Source organism: Apteryx mantelli, chromosome 5 (assembly GCF_036417845.1).
Source record: "Apteryx mantelli isolate bAptMan1 chromosome 5, bAptMan1.hap1, whole genome shotgun sequence".
NCBI lineage: Eukaryota > Metazoa > Chordata > Aves > Apterygiformes > Apterygidae > Apteryx > Apteryx mantelli.
Window position 1 is genome coordinate 80,499,580 of NC_089982.1, and position 19,212 is coordinate 80,518,791.

Consider the following 19,212-nt stretch of genomic DNA (forward strand, 5'->3'; position numbering starts at 1 on the left):
GGCTGCATTTATTTAGACCAAGGCAGACTGTAGTACACACAAGGCACAACTGAGCCGTAAAAATAAATGGCATGCGATAGGCATGGAGCAGTGTCCCTTGCACGGGCACTTAAAGTGCCCTGTGGAGGCAAAATAATTCCTCGAAAGACAAAACCCACCCATGCACAGCAAGCCAGCGCGAGGCCCAGACAATATTCACAACCCTGTTTAAGTAGAACGTAAGATGGTGTTTTCCTAGGGGTGAATTTCACCCAAGAATATACCCACCGCTCTGCCTTTAGGACTTCGCTAGCAGCGACAAAGCTGGCTGAGGGTCATCGCTGCCCTTCTCCCACCCCACCTGAGCACACGGGACTGCTAGAAGGGGCCACCACCCCACAGCCCCTGCCCTCAGCCGATCCCAGCCTTGACCAAGATTTCACAAAGCGACCACCAGTTTGGGTTTCCAGCATGAGATGCCAAAGAGGGAGCTGCTACTCCAGGCGGGATGAGCAGCCAGAGCTTTCTGAAAAACAAGACCCTTGTGGCATCTCACACGAGGCGTCCCAGATCCCAGCTGAGTGCTCAACACCTGGGCTGAGACTTGCAGCAGCCCTTAGCCCTTGCACAGTCCATGTCGGGTGGCTTACTGGAGAGTTCCCACTTGTAAATCAGCATCAGCATCACAAAAGATTTGCACTTAAAAATAGGAGCTTTGAAGGGCAGGAAGAAGCCATTTGTTCCATGGGGACTGTCTGGCAATATGTATGAGTTTTTGATTTTCATGACATCGCACTAGAGAGCTCCTGGACTACAGTGGACAGAAGGCACCAGTGGAGAGCATCATCCCTGGTGTGGAAGACTGCGCTATATGGGACAGACAGGATTACTTCTTTTAACCACCCCTTTCACGGAGGATCAGAGATACAGCTGCCACCTTAAAAAAGTGCCATAAGACAGCCTCCTAAGGTTTGCTTAGAGCTGAACCACACAAAACTGGTGTGCACACCCTCCTTTGAAACTGGTGTCAGCACCGTAGCCCCTGCCACGTGTGCAGCAGCATCCTCTTGGGACAACCACCGGGCATGGAGGGCCAAGAGGGGCCGTCAGCCTCACTTAGAAATGAAGCTTGCCTCCTGCCATGCCCTCTGCAGCGCGGCAATGTGTGGTAGCAAGAATAACACTACTCCCATAGACAGGAGCTATGAGAAGTAGCTGTAGCTCTCTTGGAAACACCAGCTTACTGGCTCCTTAAAATAGAGGTGGTGAACTTAGTGTAGAAAGGCAATTTTTTTTTTTTTCATGAAGTGACTCAATATGCTACAGCCATTAAGATCTCCTGCCTAAATCATGCCTTATATCCAAACAGAGCCTTCAGTGCTCATATTTAAGCCTCCCTGAAAAATGAGGGGATGTGTACAGATACCCACGATCTGAATTTAGCTTTTATGGACTTGATAAATTTGTGTTAACACAGCCTAACCGAACCGTCACCTCTCCAAAAAAACACGAGCAATGATTTGTTTTGTTATAACCTCTGCAGGAAGACCACCGTGAGGGAGGGATACTTGGGTTTCCCACTATAGTATCCAGTCAGCAAACTCCACACGAGTGAGAAGGTCTCCCACGTCCTCCTCCTCCCATGCCCAGGTGCCACTGGAGTGCCCCAGCCACTGCTGGCATGGCATGCAGGGACACAGGGAGATGCCGGCGATGGATGGATCCCTGATGCTGGTGGCTAAGACAATAAGGGGACTTTGGAGCCGGGCAGGTGGTGGTGAAGGAAAGTGGGAGCTTATGTGCTTTGCTGGACCAGGGCCCCACCTCAGCGCTATGGCACAGCAAACGGGGAGCTGCTCGGTTTGCCAGTGACTCAAACAAGCAAGCCGAAAAATCGCCTCCAGGTCAATCCAAAGCAAACACCTTGGGAAACCTTCAGAGAGCTGAAAAAGCTGTTTCAGGTCAAATGAAATGCTTCACTTCAAATCAGATCAGCTGGCTTGTTAGAGACCTCCCTTTCGCAAAACAGGATTGAGGAGGAAGCATTTTCAAATCGAAAAATTGGCATATTTGAAAATTTTCAGTCCCCCCCCCCCCCCCCGACCAAATTAGAAGCGAAACTCAAGGGAACAGCAAACCGTTGCAGCATTGCTGAACCTGCCTTCGCCAAAGCAAGCTTTGGCAATGTGCATGGGCCCCCCGAGCCCGCCGCGTGGGCCAGCCACGTCGCTTCGCCCTTACTGCAGCGGACCGAACCTCCGCCGACTCTTGCAGGCTTAGCAGCTGCGTTGGCAGCTCGAGTGATTCACCCGCACTTCGCATTTTGCCGTCCCAAGGCCCCTGAGGCTGCAGCTCCTTTTACAGGCTCATAAATTACAACGTTTTGAGTTAAGAAATTTTCTTTTTGCAAGAAAGCCCAGCACGGGTTTGTGGTTAGGAAACAAACCAAACCCCTCTCAGTGCATGGTGAAACGGATTTCGCTGTGAGCAGAGACCTTTGCTACTGGAGAGAGACAACGCGGGATCCGCGAGCCAGGATCCGGCCAGCGCAGACCCTCACAGCCAGAATATAACCAGCGGAAAAGGCCAGTTCCTAATGGAAAGGATGGCACCAGCAGGAGCTGCGCTGATGTTAGGGCATTACACGTGGCTAGTGGGAAAAGGCATACCTATGGCTGACTCCCAGCTTAAGCTAAACAGCTACGTGCTACGTGGAGCGTATGCTGAGCATGGCATCTATAGAACCTGGAAAAAAAAAAATCTTTATTTTCTTTGATCAAAAATACGTATAGAAATGCCTGTTTTGAGGAAAATATCATACATTTTTTCTTGTTTAACAAAATAAATTAAATATACATGACTTCTGTTTAAACTCTATATAGAATTACAAAGGTTTTATATTTGCAATTGGAATCATTTCCAGTCCATTTAGGTATTTAATATGGTCCTTTTTAATCTTCTCTCCTTTTTGTTTTTACTGCTGTTTGAACTGAACTGAAATGGTATCATTTTTCAAATGTTATCTGAAGGGAGGGGAGGAACCACACACAACCCAGGTGCATATTTATCAAATTCATTTTTTCCTACAAGATTATTATTTTACTCTCTTGTTTTCTCTTTCTCCTGTATCTAACGTTTTCACGTATTTTGCATTGACATAAAAGAAATCCAGTAGCTTGTCACCGTAAGCCATCAGAGAAGGACAGCGTGTTTCGCTTTCTTGACCATCAGCAGTTCAATTATTATTATTAATTATTATTATTTCTTAAATATAAATATAAAGGTGTTCTGTACAATGTTCTTCTTCCCTTCCTTCCTTTCTCCTGGCAGTGGCACTGAGTCTTAGGACTGGGGGGAGTGCAGCACTTGCATTTTGATCTTCAGATCCCCCCATGCCGGAAACACGACACCTTCAACTTGCAGAAATTGGACCAACTGGCTTGGTTATCATTTCAGACATGACGAACTGCTCTTGAGAAGCATTCGGCATTTCATGTCCTGAATGGAAATTACTTTTTCCAGAACCTCTTGCGTTATATTTTTTCCCCCGAAGAGGTGAATTGATTGCGTCTCCTGGTGCTTTGGCACTAAACCTCAGGTACTTTAAGGCTTGAGTCACTCTGAAGGAAAAGGCTCCCCTGTGTGCTCCCAAGGGTGAGAGGGCTGGTGACCTCCCACCAGAAAGAGTGATGTTCATATTGCTCTTAGCAACACAAGGAAGGAGGTGATGGCTCACGTCACTGCGTCCTGTCTTACTTGCCGCCACCTGGATTAGAAAATGCAAGAAGGCTGCGCCGTTTGCGGTGGCCGCCTCTCTGCTGAGATTTGGAGCTCCTTCATTATTACTTGGCTACATCCTGACTGTGATAATTAAAAAAAAAAAAAAAATCTCTTTTCTCTCTCTGTCTCTCTCTATTATATATATATTTATATAGATAGATATAGATATATACACATATATATATACACACATACACACACGCATATACAATTATATATATATGTATATATATATTTAAAATTATATATATATAATCTTTTCTGTCTGCTTTGCCTATTGCTGGCAGTGTGAGCTGACTCGGAGCAGTCTCTTCTGAGGTACCATGAGGAAAAGCCCAAACCGAGCTACCGTCCGCGAGTGCGCTCTTAACATTGGTACTGAATGTGCTGGTGCTGATGGACTTTGCCTTCCACGTGCGAGTGGGTGTGGGTATGGATGTCCGTGTAAATCTTTGGGTACATTTTGGACGCCATGGCCGGGGCGAGGGCAGGCCCCTGGGACAGCAGATGCTGCTGCTGGGCGACGTATTCCTCATAGTTTATGGAGGAGATGCAGTCCTTGTCGGGCACCTGGGAGACGCAGATCCGGTCTCGCGGCTGCGGCCGGTGCACGGGGGCAGCGGCCGGCGGGGAGCAGGGCTTCTTCTTGGTCTGGCAAAGCCACAAGAGAATCGTCCCGAAGATGAAGACGGCTCCGGCCGGGATGCCAATGATCACGGGCCAGGGCAGGCTGCTGGCCGAGGAGGGGGGCACAGGTGCGCTCGGAGGCTTGGGATCTGGACAGTGAGAGGAGGGGCAGGGGTGAGACAGAAAGAGTTAATTAAATGCAGGCAAAGCAAATGCAAAACAGATGTCACACTTTGGCTGGCTTTGGTACAGGCTGTCTGACAAACCCACCAGACCAAGCGAAAGGGAGAAACCCAGCCAGCGCGTGATGTTTGGTAACTGCGTAGCTTCTCAGTGCTCCTGAAAGGGCAAACGACTCATTTTCTCTGGTTTAGGGGCCGGGAGTGAAAACGAAAGGGAGTCTTTGGGTTTTTTTTAAACTTTATTATCCAATTTTTAATGGATGCACTAGAGCCAGCCCAAGAGATGGTTTGCTAAGAGCCTCACTCCACGATGGAGCGGGCTTTGATGCCCAGGTTGGAGGACACAGAGCAACGGCTTGTCTCGTTTGCCTCCACCAGACATATCTGTGTCCACGTGGCTTTTAGACAATCTTCAATATCCCTGTCTAGTGGTACGGCATTTTTCTGGAGCTACTCAGCAGTGCTCAGCTGGGGGTCCACGGCAGGCAGCATGAATGCAGTGATTTGGAGCAGCTGTCTTGAGTTTCTTGTATGGTTGGGAGGACAGGAAAGCGCCGTTGAGCTGCTATCCCCTCCTTAGTGCTCAGGCACCAGAGAACTGGAATCTCACACGGCATTAAGGTGTGCAGCAACCTCCCTGTGCCAAATGAGCTGCACCCAAAGGAGCTACCTCCACCAGCCCCCGCAGAGCTGCCATTGGCTTTCCAAGGGTGGCGGGCTCCGTTACCGGAGGAGATAAGGTGCTTCAGACCATGTCTTTCACACCCACCTCCCACCGGCGCTCCGTGCTGTTGGCAGCTTGTACGTCCCCACGTAGCCACTGTGGCTTCTCAGCTGGCCCATCTAGCACAGGGGCTCCCGAAAGGAGGGAAATCAGTGTGTGTCCCCCTGCTTGCAGCCCTGCGTCCTCACGCAGGAATAGCGCTCTCACATCACGTAACACGGCTATGGGCTACAGCTGTTCCCAGCCTGATCTGTCAATTTATGTACCCCAAAAGAGTCCTGGGGTAGTATCTAGCTATCAAAGCCCCCATCTAGATAGCTACCAGCTGTGATTTTCAAATGCCCTGAAAAATACCCAGGTGCATAGCTCAGCTTGCAGGTGGACACTCAGAAACTTGAAAAACCACAAGCTATCCAAATGGCACAGTATGTTATTTTCAGATGTATATCACTTAACTTCTAAGCTAAACTTATTTAAGACACTACTGTCTTTTTCTCTCCTTGACAACTACGGCTAGTTTGAAATATTAAATATATACCATGTGGTCCTTTTTGAAGTCAGAAAGAGCTATGTTATTGACCTCAATAGACAAAACTTTGATCCACAAAGACTGGAAATCACAGAAATAATTTAGGCTGGAAGGGGACTCTGGAGGTCATCTGGTCTGGCCCCCCTCTGAAGGGAAGACAGGATGAGGGAACTGACCCTTCAGCTGACCATGAAAACAACAGTCTTCATGTTGATTGGCAGAAATCCTCTGCTGGGCTGAAATGAAAACCTGACATTTTGATATTCATCCGTGCTGTTTTTCTGAGCTGTCTATGTCAAATCTGGTATACTTACAAGCAAAACTGTGTTTTTCTAACTCATGGCCTTGCAACCACATCTTTGCTTCTGAGGGCAAGCTGGGTTCTCCTTCTCCATCACTGCCAATGACAACAGGCCTGCAGGCTCTGGTTTTGGTATGAGGCCTCATTATACTCCCATTTAAATCAATGGAAAGTCTCCCACTGATTTCAGTGGGAGCTGGATCAGACTCTTCCACTTTGGAAACTCCCAGTGGCTTTAAATTACATCCCACCCACGCAGCCTTATCCTTGGGAATGAGAGGCTTTCTAGCTGGAGTTTACTCCTCAAATCTAAGTGATACAGAAGAAGGAAACAAGGCTGCATCCAGATTTTCTTCTTACTTGGGAACCTGCTGTTGGTGTCTAAATTCAAAGTAATGACTCCCAGTGACTACTGAGATGCAGAGCTTGGCAGTCAGCGAACAGAAGTAGTAATGCTGCCTTAGTTACAAGAATCATGAGGATTATCTCCATTAAGTGCACAGAGAACCGGTCCTAACAGTCTGGGAGACTTAATGGTCTCTGTCTCTCTTTGTTGTCTGGACTGGAGATACCCCATTAGACCTGACAGCTAAAGTGTTAAGATAGTGGCTCCAGCTCCTGTTCTCTCTTAGCTGTGTTGGCCTTGCAGTGGTAAAAGGAAGAAAAAGTGGTAAGACTGATTTTTTTCGTAAAGCTGGTGGATCTAATGCTAGATTCACATAGCAAAATGAGGCAGAAGGAGATGCCATTTTTAATAAAAAATATTTATCGGAGCAGAAGTGCACTCTCAGGAAGCAAAGGAGTAAATGACAAAGCGAGGATGGTATGCCTGGAGTACACAAGATATGGCCTCAGTTTGTCACAGCCACCAGCTTTAAGGCCCGGGGGGGTTGGAAGCAGCTGTGAGTTTGGCACAATGGCTCCCAGGGAATCACTGGGTAAGAATTTAACTAATCAATCTTTCTCTCTTTTACACCAGTTCTTTTCCTTTCCTTGTGACTAGGACAGTTTTCATTCTTCTCTCATTTTATGGGCCTGTATCATTGTTTTCTTTTACCACCAAAGCAATACAAATAAAAGCAAGAGAAAGGAGAAATTTAAGGCAATAGGGCTGCAAACTCTGCAGCTATTCAGTTCTTCTCTAACCTCCTGCACCCCATCACTGAGGCGATGTAGAGCCTGAAACTGCAGTATGATGTCCCAGCTCCTCTTTCTCACAGGAGCAGATCATGCATTTTCAAACCAATTTTATTTCACCTTGCTGGAATCATTATTTCCCATGGAGGAGGAAGAGGAACTATGAGCAAGAGCAAATCAGCAGTAATGTATAGTCGCTCACTCGTTCTTACCAGAACTGGGCTAGCCTAAATCAGCATGGCATCACAGAGGCTGGTGGAGCCCAACAAGGTGAGGATGGGCAACAGCAGTTGCATCAATGAATACCATGATGCAGACTATTGGTTCCTTGGGGAAAAGGAATAACTCACCTGGCAGGACTGTGAGAAAAGCACTGCGAAAGCTGTAGCCCATGGTGTTTGCGCCCAGGCAAATGTACATTCCTGCATCCTCTTCCTTGGCTCGAGTAATCATCAGTTTGTTCAGGTAAGAACCATCGGGACGGGACCAGACCTCCCCCGTGGGCAGCACAACAAACTTCTGTCCCCCGACGTCAATGGTGGAGTTGTACTTGCTCTCCGTGCCGTACTCTACCCTCTTCAGCCACTGGATGACGGGTTTGACATCGCTACGGACTTTGCACTGGAAGGATGTGGTCCCACCATAGTCTACCGTTGTGTTGACAGGGTGCGTTCCTGTCAGGATGGGCTTGGACCTCGTTCTCTCTGCACAAAAACACAGGGAGCTCCATGGTTTGCCAATCTGATTAACTTGTGGTTGCAGAAACATAGGAACAAAGCATAGGAGGGATGTGGAAAAACATCTAGCCCAGCTCCCTGCCCCAAGGCAGGCTGAGATCTCTCCAAACCATTTCTGATAAAAATTTGCCCAGCCTCTGCCACAGCCTCTAACGGTAGAGGCTCTACAGTCTCTCCAGACAACTCCTCCACTGCCTTAAGTCTTAGCAAGTCTTTTCTCATGTCTAACCTGAGTCTTCCTATCTGTAATATGAACCAATTACCAATTACAGGTTATTTACAAGTGTGTATCTACTGAAAGTTCACATTAGAACTACTGTGGCTATCCATAGTTTGGGGACAGTGAGGTGGAGTAAGAGATGTTCCTTCTTCTTTTGGTCTTCCCAAACATCCCTTAACGACAGACTAAATCAGATGGGGAAAGGCCCCTTCCTTCATGTACTGTCTAATGGCAGTGAGGGCAGGCTGTGGATGTTGTCTCACCTGTGCTCCGGGAGTCCCTCAGGACATATCTGTCACCTTGGCTGCCAGGCCTGGCCAATGCCCATGGGGACCAAATGCTATAGGAGGCCATCCCATGCCATTCACCGCTGATGCAAGCTGAGACCTCAGGCACTACAAGTGAGCAAGATGTCCACTTCATCCTCACCTCCCTGCATTTACTATTCCTTTCCTCATTCTAATCATCCACACACTAAGTATGGAGCATCGTCTTTGTGGAGGAGGAGCTCAGAAGCCTTTTGCTTCTCTAGCCAATAAGAAAACCTTCCCTTTCTCATGAAAATCTTGCTTCAGTTCTCAGCTGGTGAAGGAAACAAGACAGTAGGAGAGGAAATCAAACACAAGGGGTTCTGCAGGGTCACAAGACTATCCTTCCCAGCATTATCGTAAGCCTTCAGTTGTGTCACCACCACGTAAAGCCAAAGGAAAAATAGAAGAATATACCTCCCACTTCTGAGGAATACTAGGATCTTTCTGAGCAAGAGCATCAGAAAAATTAGTGATATGGGAGGTACTGCAAGTAGTGTACTATCGTAGGTAGAGAGTGAAATTACTGTGTAACAGTGGGTGGTAACTGCTGGCAACGATCAACCTCTTCTGACAGCAAACACTGTAGGACTGAGCACATAACAACACAGCTGCCACCACCACTGGCTTTGAGGTGAGAGGAAGGAACAATGGACCTTCTTTCAAGCAGTCAGGATGCTATCAATAACGAGGGCTTTTAAGATGTGCTCGGGAAACACTGGCGGAGCAGCAAAAATACTGCATTGTTCTCTGCAGACTGTGCCTAAAGACCACGAGCAGGAATCACAGCTGGGGAGACTAAGACACAGATAAGCAGGTCAGACTTAAGAGTGGAGGCTCAGGGGAAAAAAATGGAAGGGGAGGAAATTGAATAAAACCTGAAATGCTCCACAGAACAATGTTAAAAATAGAAACATGTCTGAAAACTGCTTAATGCTCTTATCTACTTGATTCTGGTTCCAGCTTTGGTTACTGTTTTCACTCCTAGCCAGCAAAGGCTAATGAAAACAAAGGTTACACACATCTTTAAGTTGATAAAAACCAAGATAAACAGGGACACAGAAAAGGGTTTGTTCCTGGTGCTGTCTGGTTTTGATGAAGTGAAAATGCCACAGCTGCCATTAGGATGGGGCTTGATTCATTTCCCTGTCTCTGCTCCTGGTTTTAGTGTAAACACATGTTTTTACTGTCTCCACACAGCTGCATCTTTATCAATCCCAGATGTCCAGCAGGTTTGTGCATTTGGAGCCCAACAGAGCTCCCCACATGTGCTTTTAATTCCTGTTATTCTAGAGAAAGGACTTATCAGAGAACAGATCTTTACCTTTAAGAACGGTCTTTCACACTGGGATAAACTTTCTCATGCTAAAATGTATGCACAGAGAGAGCAACAACATGCTTTCCATGCGGCTGGTAGCAGCCCTTCATGCCCCTGCTCCTCATTAATGAAGGATATTTGATCTTCCCCCAACTCAGCCCATCTTCTCCTCTTTCTTGAGTTGGCTGCTTCACAGTCATTTCCATGACAACTTACGATGATGTCATAGACAAAACATTATGATTTAAGAGTAGGCCCTCTTCTCTGGCAGGCTTAGGTAGCTTTCTGAGCATAATTATCTTCAGTAATAACAGAGGAAGTAGAAGATTAGAGTCCCAGAATCAGGAGAGCTAGACACTAAGAAGAGCAATTTACTTCACCCCACCACAAAGCAAGGTAATCCTCCACAGCTCATGTTCTAAGGACTGGATTTTTAAGTTATGTAGGCATCTAAAGATACAGATGGGAGCTGAGTGGGATTTTTGTAGTAGCCCATTTGTACCCACCTGAACCTTCAGATGCCTTTTAAAATCTGGCCCTAAAGCCTTGTCTGGCTAATGACTCTAGCCATTAGATTTCTACTAAGTCCCTTGGGAGACTTCTCTAATGAAGTGGGCCTCTTATGACAGATATCTAGCTTAAATTTTTCATTGATTGGTTTCATCCTATTACCGCTCTGATAGAGTAATCTGGGCCACTCTAAATATTTCCACCCCTGTGTAAGGTACCTTAGAGGACTTAGCAGTTGGTTCTCAGTTTGTCCTTAAAGTGACTCCAACAGTGACATGAGATTGAACTGGGCAATCGTGAATGTTTGCCACGAGTGTGCCCTTACAGATGACCATTTCCCAAGTATCTCTCTTCAGTTCAGACTACTAAATTGTATTATTCAGGATGCTATTCTATCCAGCCCAGGTTTAGCCCTACTCTAGATCCTCAATAATGTTTTCACTGTCTCCCCACCGATGTCTGTAACACTCCCCCATATCTGTGTCCAGCTATCGGCACTGTACACTCGCTACCACGCTCTCTTTACTCATTTAGCTCCCTTATCACAGCTCCCTCCCCACCTTCCCACCACAGAGGCTGCACTTACGGATTACTTCAACTTTGTATGTTGCATTGATTTCTCCAACTTTGTTAAACACTCGGCAAGTGTATTTGCCACTGTCCTCCGGCTTTAGGTTCTTCAGGTTCAGCGTCCACTTCTTCTTCTTGTTCTCCCCAATCTCTTGGGGTGTGAGGGGCTTATTGTCCTTTAGCCATGTGATGTCAGGCCGGGGGTTCCCACTGGCCACACACTTCAGGCGGATGGAGCTCCCCACGGGACGGGCGATCACTCTCCGTCTCATCTTGGCAGGCTGCGTGAACCTGGGCCGGGCTGCAAAAGGCGTGAGATATTGAGTGTGGTGAGCAACGGGCATGCAGAGGGGAACACTGCTGTCAAGTGTTACAGCCAGATTTGCTCGTGAGGCACCCAGCAGCGCCAGACATGCCAATGTATCACTATATCTCATACACTGGGCTCAGACTGATTTCCTTAGAAAGGAAAAACAATCCAATCTTACAAATTTGAACATCTGAGTGGACGACTACAACCTATGGCCACCGCATTAGCCTTCTGTAAAATACAAACTCGGAATTCCTTAGTGTCCTTAAGGCAACCAAGTCAGACCATCTCACAAAATAATACCAAAATCACACTACTGTAGCTGAAGGCAAAATGTGGCCCCATAATCACATTCTAATTATTACCATATTCCATGCCATAAATACAAGCCCTTACCCAAGACCTAAGGAGAAACCTCAGATTCCCACAGGGCTGACTGTTTTCTCATTTTTTTTCTGTCACCTGAAGCATCATTTTCTGAGGTGTTTTGCCCCCTTAGTTTTCACTGGCTTTAATGAGAATTGAAAAGGTCGATAGCTGCTGGTGGTCAGAGTCAGGAATTCTGATTGCACCTTGTCTTACCAAGGAAATCACAAATATTTCTGACAGCAGTGACAGGGAACACTAGAAGAATGCAGGTCACCACCTGGCAAAAGCTGGAATTTATACCCTCAACTGCACCTAACTTTAATTCATCCCTGATTATGTCAGAATTCCAGAGGGAGAAGAAGTGGCACCGCTGTACACTGGCAGCTCTACTAACATTGCAGAATACCTTCCTGTAAAATCATGACTTGATCTAATTAATCAATATAGAGAAAAAATTTTGAAAAAGCTTTTAAGACAGTTAAAACAATAGAACATGATCTGTTGCAAGGCAAAAGCTTGTCTAATACTATCCTGTAATGAACAACTCAAAAGAAATTACAAATTTCCCACGTTACTTTAACTCTGCAATGCCAGTCCAGGGGCACTTCTGACGGCAGACTCCCGTTGAGATTAATGACATTTCTGACTCCCACTTGGCACTCTCCCACTGCATCCAGGATACTCCTGCCAAATTCACCTCCCTTCTTTTTTATTTTGGCAAAGCCAGTTTCCTCTCAGAGTCTATTTAGTGGCTCCACAACAGGTTTCTCTCTCTGTTTTTCAATCTTGTTTCTTACCATAATCTTATTCTTAGCCCCAAACGCCAGTCACTCTGCATTTTCTCACTCCCTGGTAAACCCTCTCTGCTCCTTTTCTTTGGAAATAAGGGAAATAAATAGGTGAAGAGTGGACTGCTCTGTGGCACATTGGGTTGGATTAGGCCCATCAGTCACTGGTCTTCATCAATGGGGAGTGGAGAGGCACAGGAGCAGTGGCACACAACACCCCAAAGCAAGCTGAGGAGCTTGTGCTTCAGGACCTGGGAAAGTTTGCTACAGGATGGCATAGTGGGTGCCCCCCCTATGCAGCCAGTCAGCCCTCTGCCCAGGGCACCAGCTCTGCCAGAGACTGATTTACTACTCGTTCCTTCACTCCTGTTCTTACATCTACCACCCAGAGACGGAGGAGGCTGGTCTGCAGCTTCCTCTCTCCAAGCGCTGGGGAACAGTGGCCATCCTCTCCGAGGTGTGTGAGCAAGCCCCCTGTCGCTCTCCCCTCACGGCCTTGTCCAACGACCCTCTCTCTCAGAAGAAGATTCCCTATGGCATACCCTTCTTTTCGGAGTCCTTTTCTGGAGGAGAAACTATCTGCCTCTGCAGCCTCCCTTCGCCCCTTGGTCATTTTGGGTCCCAGCCGTGTCATGTTATTTCAAACTCTTTCTCAGAAGAAATACCCTGCTCTCCATACAGAGGCTTTCATGTGCAATCTAATGAACTGGAGCAACTCTGGCACTGAAAGTACTCGCAGCAACAGCTGAGCAGCAAGTGCGACATCCTAGCCCACTCCACAGGTCGCGGTGTGTAAATGGCTGGGTAGTCCCTTGATGATCTCCCGCAACAGGAGGCCTCCCTCCCAAGAAAAACAACCACCCTCCCCGAGAGACAATTAACCCCATCAGGGCTACATGTTCAGGGCACCGAAGTGCCAAAATGTAAGTCCAAGCTGAGAGACACATGTTGGTAGAAGGCTGTTTTTGTGGAAAGGGAGTGTGGCATGGCATAAAGAGAGGTTAAGAACCAGCCATGAAACGGGTCTAAACTAGTATTCTCTAATAAGGCAACAATTTAGTCAGAGACCAGGAACTGCAGGCCCATGTAGGGGTAGATTCTTGCTGGGTGGGATCCCTGAGCTAGGATTAACATATCCTGGAGCAGGTTGGGAATAGGAAGGTCACTTACGTTGCCCATGTGGAGCGAAGAGTCAAGTCATTGAATGACTCTAACCTCAGGCCCTCCCTTGCCTCTTCCCTGGTTCCACAGCAGTATTTCAGAAGAATTTGGTCTCCCTGCTCAGTAATGGTATTGTGAGACAGAAACTGTATCCTTTCTCCCAAGAACCACGTCTGTAACAGCTCTGGTTTTGCTCCCACTGTGGTTCCCATGAATCCATCTGGAGTTTTGCATTCATCCCTACTGCGATGTTGCCCAGATACACAACAAGCTGCAGGTAAAGCTAAACTTCTTTGGCTCTTTCTATCATTCTTTCTTCTGTTTAAAGAAGGTTAAGCAATTATGTGGGCTCAAAAGCTACTCCAGCCTGCGTGCAATATGCTGAAACCGGATCCCTTTTAGACAGTTCTGAATGTTTCCTTGACAAAAGCCTGAATTGGACAAGTTTAGAAAGGCCAGTTAACAAAAATGGAGAAACACACACAAGAGAGGGAAAGAGATACAGCAAGTACAAAGGAGAAAGAGAGAGAAGCAGCACTGTGAGCGAGAGACAGAAAAAGTCTCTTTTGAATTGGCACTTGTAAATGTCTGTCCCCAAATCTGTACCATTTACAGAAGTTTTGCTTGTTGAAATGCCAGAGAAGCCCATTACAAAGTGCCTCTGTGTTATTTATACTTCACATGCTTGTTCTCCTCCACATCACTTGGCGTTTGCTTCATAAACATGAACCACACATTTGTACAGTATAAATTATGCCACACACAAGAGCAAGGGAAAACACAAGTGGATGGGGACAAAGAGAGAGTATGTGTATGAGTTTCTTGCTGAAATGCTGTTTACCATGACAGTTTATTCAGACTAATGAAAAAGAAATGAAACAGTTCCTGGCTGTTGGCAGGAACACCTGAGAAGGGAGTTTGACATGTCCTCTACTGGGGAACACCTCAAGGTGCATGGATTAGTCCCAGAGGCTCCCATCAGACGTGGCCCATAAAATGACTGATAATTTCAGTACTACACACATCTACTATCGTAATACTATTGTGATATTGATTCATCACCCACTAGCTCTCCCTGAAGCACATCTGCCATGGCATTCAATGTCTGTTCCTATCTCCACTGGGGTAAGGGTGGAGAGAAGTCAGCTTTTCTTGCTAGCTGCTGAATCCATACTGGGGAACTCCTGATTTGGAGCTTATCCAAGCCACTTTTTCTTTTGCTCTAAAATGTTTTCATTCTTTTCCAGAATGAGTGGAGCTTACCATCCTCTCCCAGAGCAAGCTCAAGTTCAAATGAATCTGTAATTCAAGGCTATTATGGTACTGCCTCCCCTTGGTGTGGACTGGACTACACCACATCACATCAGATTCCCTGCTTGCCAGCTCCTGGAGAAAAGTGGCCTCAGCTCAAGTGGTGGGGACTTATCGGGTGAAGCTTAACAAGTTCCACCCCTATGTCTGCTATGAGGTGAATGTGGGAGAAAGCCATCTCTGTATTATAAAATTAAAAGGAGGGATGTACTGTGAGAGCAAAATGGAAATGCTATGCCTCATCCCTCGGGGTCATAAACTCACATCACACTCCTGTCAGTAATGGCCAAAAGCTGTTTGGCATCAACCTGACAACTTATTGTCCTTAAAGGAGTGCTTTGGCCAAACTTGGATCTGCAAGTCTTGCAGTGAGTGACTCAGAACCTGTTCCAAGTGAGATTTTAGCAGTTCCCTGAAGCTCTGCAACTGCATCAGAATCCTATGCTTGAACAGCCTGGGGCTTAGAGAAGTTCACTCAGGTGTCTAAAAGAGAGAGTAAGTTTCAAAAATACTCAGTTTTGGCCTAATGCTAATTCTCCTGAAGTGAAGTCAGACCTCCCATTTGCCCTCAGTGGGAACAGTGTTATGCTGGCACTGAAGGCTTTTGGAAATATTGCTGTAAAAGTCAATCTGCCTTTTATAGAGAGTCTATGAAAGCCGTAATAGCTGCACAGGCAAAGGAAAGGGACTGCTCAGACAAACATATGCAAGGGAGAACCATGCTGGGATATATGGCAGGGGGCCCCAGAGCCGATCACCGGCTGCATTTCACAGAAGGACCCTTGGACAGGATCCATTCACACCGCCACATTCAGCTCAGGCTCTGTTTATCATTTGACCATCTGTAGTGAGAACTCACTCCTGCCGCTCTGCCTTTTCTTTTCCTTCAACAACAGAGAAATGTGCTGGATGAACAGCACTGAACCAGGAACTGAGGAAAACCAAAAAACATATGCTGCCCCTTACCCCACTGCTTCCCAGAATGATCTTCATATTCTCCATTGGAGCCTTCAGGTACCTGGCTATCCTTTCCTGAGCTGGCATCATCTGCAAAGGAAAGGAAAGGGAAGATGTTAGGAAGGTCTCCTACAGTGCTGTGCTACGATGACAGGAGTTTGCATCACGTCTTGGAAGCATCGTGCTGCTGAAAGGCACTCAACATATATTTGGCATCCACATCCTGGCACTTACAGCTTGGCCCATTTAATGAACAATTTAGTTTGCTGCTTTATGAGCTTTTCGGCAGGCTACCAACGCAATGGGAGATTAATCAATGTTTCCATTAATGGCTGACAAAAGCCTCTTTGTTTATGTTTACAGGTTGCTGTTCCCTAGGAGGAGCTGATCAGTTGTACCTTCTATGCAAATAACAGTATAAATCAAAATTACAGCTAATTAAACCTGGGAGGTGGGGAAGACTTACATGATCAGTCACACAGAGAACGAGCAGCAGAATTAGGGCAACTAATTTACCTTTCAGCTTCCATACAAGATCAGGGAAGCAAACAGGCTTACTGGGGTCAAATTAGCCCTCAAAGAGATACTTAATGCAAAGCTATGGGTGGAGAAAGACAGCAATATTGAATAGAAAAGCTTTTTTTTTTTTTAAACTAAGAACATCTGTTCACCTGTACCAATGACACACTTTGTCCCTTGTCACTATAGATGTCTATCACTGCTATCACTGAGCAGCCTCAAGGTCTCCACTATATGCCCCATACTGCTAGCGGAAACAACTAAAAGGTGAGACCCCTGCCCCTCCAGCAGCCCCCACCTCAAATTGCGATTGCGATAAGGCAATCTTCAGGGACTCGACAAGGGACAAGGGAGCAGAGGAGCACATCGAGCCTCCTTCCTCAGCTAGGGAAGCAGTGGTGCCAGTAGTCTCATGTCTTTGTAGCACCAGGGCTAGGATGAGAAGACTCTCCTCACCCAGTAACAGCCCCACATTTATTGCTTGAGAGTTCATCTCAGAACATCCTCTTACAGCAAGGCATTGCACACCGTGAGAGGGGTCCAAGTGAAGGACGGCTGACAGCTGGGGTGGTGGCCCAGCTAAGAGCATGGCTCTTCCATGGCTTCCTCTGTGGACTACGGACAGAGGTAGGCAGCCTCATAAGATAGCTGGATTTGAGATAAAGATCAAGATCTTGATCAAGAGCTACTCAGCTACTTGCTAAAGTGCTTTAAAGTGTCTGAAGCTTGTGAGACGAAGCTCTGAATTGTTATTTCAGTCTTGCAAGAGCAATTTGATTTTCCAAGATAGGTCAGGTGAAGGCAGGGAAATGGCCCACTGCAATAATGAAGTGCCTCTTCCATAGCGTAAAACACCCCGCAAGAAAAGGCCAGATACATGACTCAAAGAATGAATCCCCCTATACACCCAATTCCTAAAACCCATGCAAAAAAGATCTCAAGAGCAAAAGAGAGGAAATCCCTTGATTTAATCTCTGCAGCAGAGAGGAAAAGCTTACCTCGGCCCATACTTGCGTATGCCCACCCTCCAAAAATAACGTACAAATAGTAGAGCTGCTCTTTACAGTTGTTTTTGAAGATGGATGGTGCTCACACAGTGTTTGGTGAGGAACCTGTGTGCAGGCTTTGTGAGAAAAGAATGTGTATTTAACCCCATCCTCCTCCCAGTTCCTGCTATTTTGGAAAAATCATACTGGTTTTTCAGCTTGGGGCACTTTACGCCGACACGTGCGCTGTTCTCGTTTGCTGCTGTCTCTTAAACAGAGAGGCTGAAATGCCATATGGGTTTGTCCCCCCTCGCCCCAACAGATTTTTCTCTCTCGTGGTTGCTTCAGCAAAGTTCCCCCCGGAGGTATGTGCAGCTGTCACTTCGAAGGGAAAAGAAAACTTTCAAGGCAGTAGCACGCCGTGCCATTGCTTCAGCAGCTCGCTTGAGCCATCTCCCCCCCCTTCCCACCTCCCTCTCACCCTTCTCCATCACTGGAAACGCCGAGGCTTTCCCAGGGGCCACGGCCCACGGGGAAGCCGCGTGAAGCGGAGTCACGCTCGGGAAACATCGGCTCTCGCTCAGTGCCACGAGTGCAAACATATCGTCACACCAGCTCCTCCGAGGCTCGCGGGTGAGTAACCCAGGCGCTGTGTTTTGCAAATATAACTTTACATCCTTGGCAAACTGAATGCAGTGAATACAAATATACGCATTACAGATGATGGCTTGCACATGACAAATTGTCTCCCTTAGGTCAAAATACTGAATCGATTATCTTCTGGCATTTGTGCAAGTTTTCACATAAGTATCAGTAGTGCTACAGTCAAAACCTTGGCTGTTTTCTGACAGAGGACTTACTAAATTCCTCAGCACAATTGAAAAAAGCATTGGGCAACAGAGAAAAAAAAGAAAGCCTGTGGTCAAAGATGTAGGATTCCTGCCCATTGTTAAGCTGCTGAATATTTTAGAAGTGGCTAAGATGTTTAAGTGGCGATGTTCTGTCAATTATATCTTAATCCTACTCAGCTTGATGTACAAAGAGCGGTATATCCTCCCTTGCCTCCTGCCTCATGTTACAGTATGTCAGCCCATGTGCGCCCCTCCTGCTTACACACAGCGCCTGCCTGGCATTCCCAACACCTCTTGACATGCTGCCAAGCTTTTGATGTAAGTAAAATTGCTCCGAATCTGTTTGACCCTTTGAAGATGCCTGTTTGGTTGTTATCCTGCCAAATCCCAAACCTGTGGAGTAACCTAACAAGCCCAGAAAAAAACCATTTTTGAAGCAGAGATCAGCATAACTAATGCCACCGTACTGAGCCTATGGAATAAATATTTTGGCAGGGGAGCAAGTTCTAAATAAATAACTGCATGTATTTATGCAGGTTATTTTAGATCCACTGGAACCAGTTTCATGTTTGTTGTGAATGTAGCAACTTTATCGACAAAACATACAGAAGTCTCTGGGGAAAAAAATCTCATGGACATAGAAACACAACTCACATAGAGACAAACTACCCCTTCCCCAATCCAGAGCCGAATGCTGGGTGAACGGGTGATACGGCAGCCTCTGCTCCAACTCCAATATGCAATGACCTGGGTTCCTAGCTTGTACGTTGACCGTGATGGTATCTGGACTAATCTGTATTTGGGAACTCTATGAAAAAAAGCTGATTCATGAAATGCAGCAACTGGATGAAACTCAGCAAAGCTCATTTTGGGAGATTCCCTGAAACCCAGGAATCTCCGGTCAAGTGTAAAAGTGTGAGTAAGCCAGCAGAATAGCCAGTAATATAACAATTAAGCTTTCACCTGGGATGTGTGACCCAGGGTCAAGGCTCTCTTCTGCTGCATTCAGAGAAGGGATTTGAACCTCCTCTCTTGCAC

The 19,212-nt window shown here is 46.6% G+C and overlaps 1 protein-coding gene across 1 annotated transcript in view; it reads right to left on the minus strand.

Moving 5' to 3' along the window:
• Window positions 1-2,721: 2,721 nt before the first annotated feature.
• FGFRL1 (fibroblast growth factor receptor like 1) overlaps window positions 2,722-19,212 on the minus strand; it is a 174,144-nt gene continuing 157,653 nt past the window's right edge. Inside the window, exons 4-7 of the mRNA XM_067297199.1 lie at window positions 15,828-15,908; window positions 10,939-11,223; window positions 7,610-7,963; window positions 2,722-4,535 (exon numbers count right to left, since the gene is read on the minus strand). Coding sequence (XP_067153300.1) covers window positions 4,126-4,535; window positions 7,610-7,963; window positions 10,939-11,223; window positions 15,828-15,908 — 1,130 coding nt within the window. The 3' untranslated portion in view covers window positions 2,722-4,125. The remainder of the gene's footprint in view (window positions 4,536-7,609; window positions 7,964-10,938; window positions 11,224-15,827; window positions 15,909-19,212) is intronic.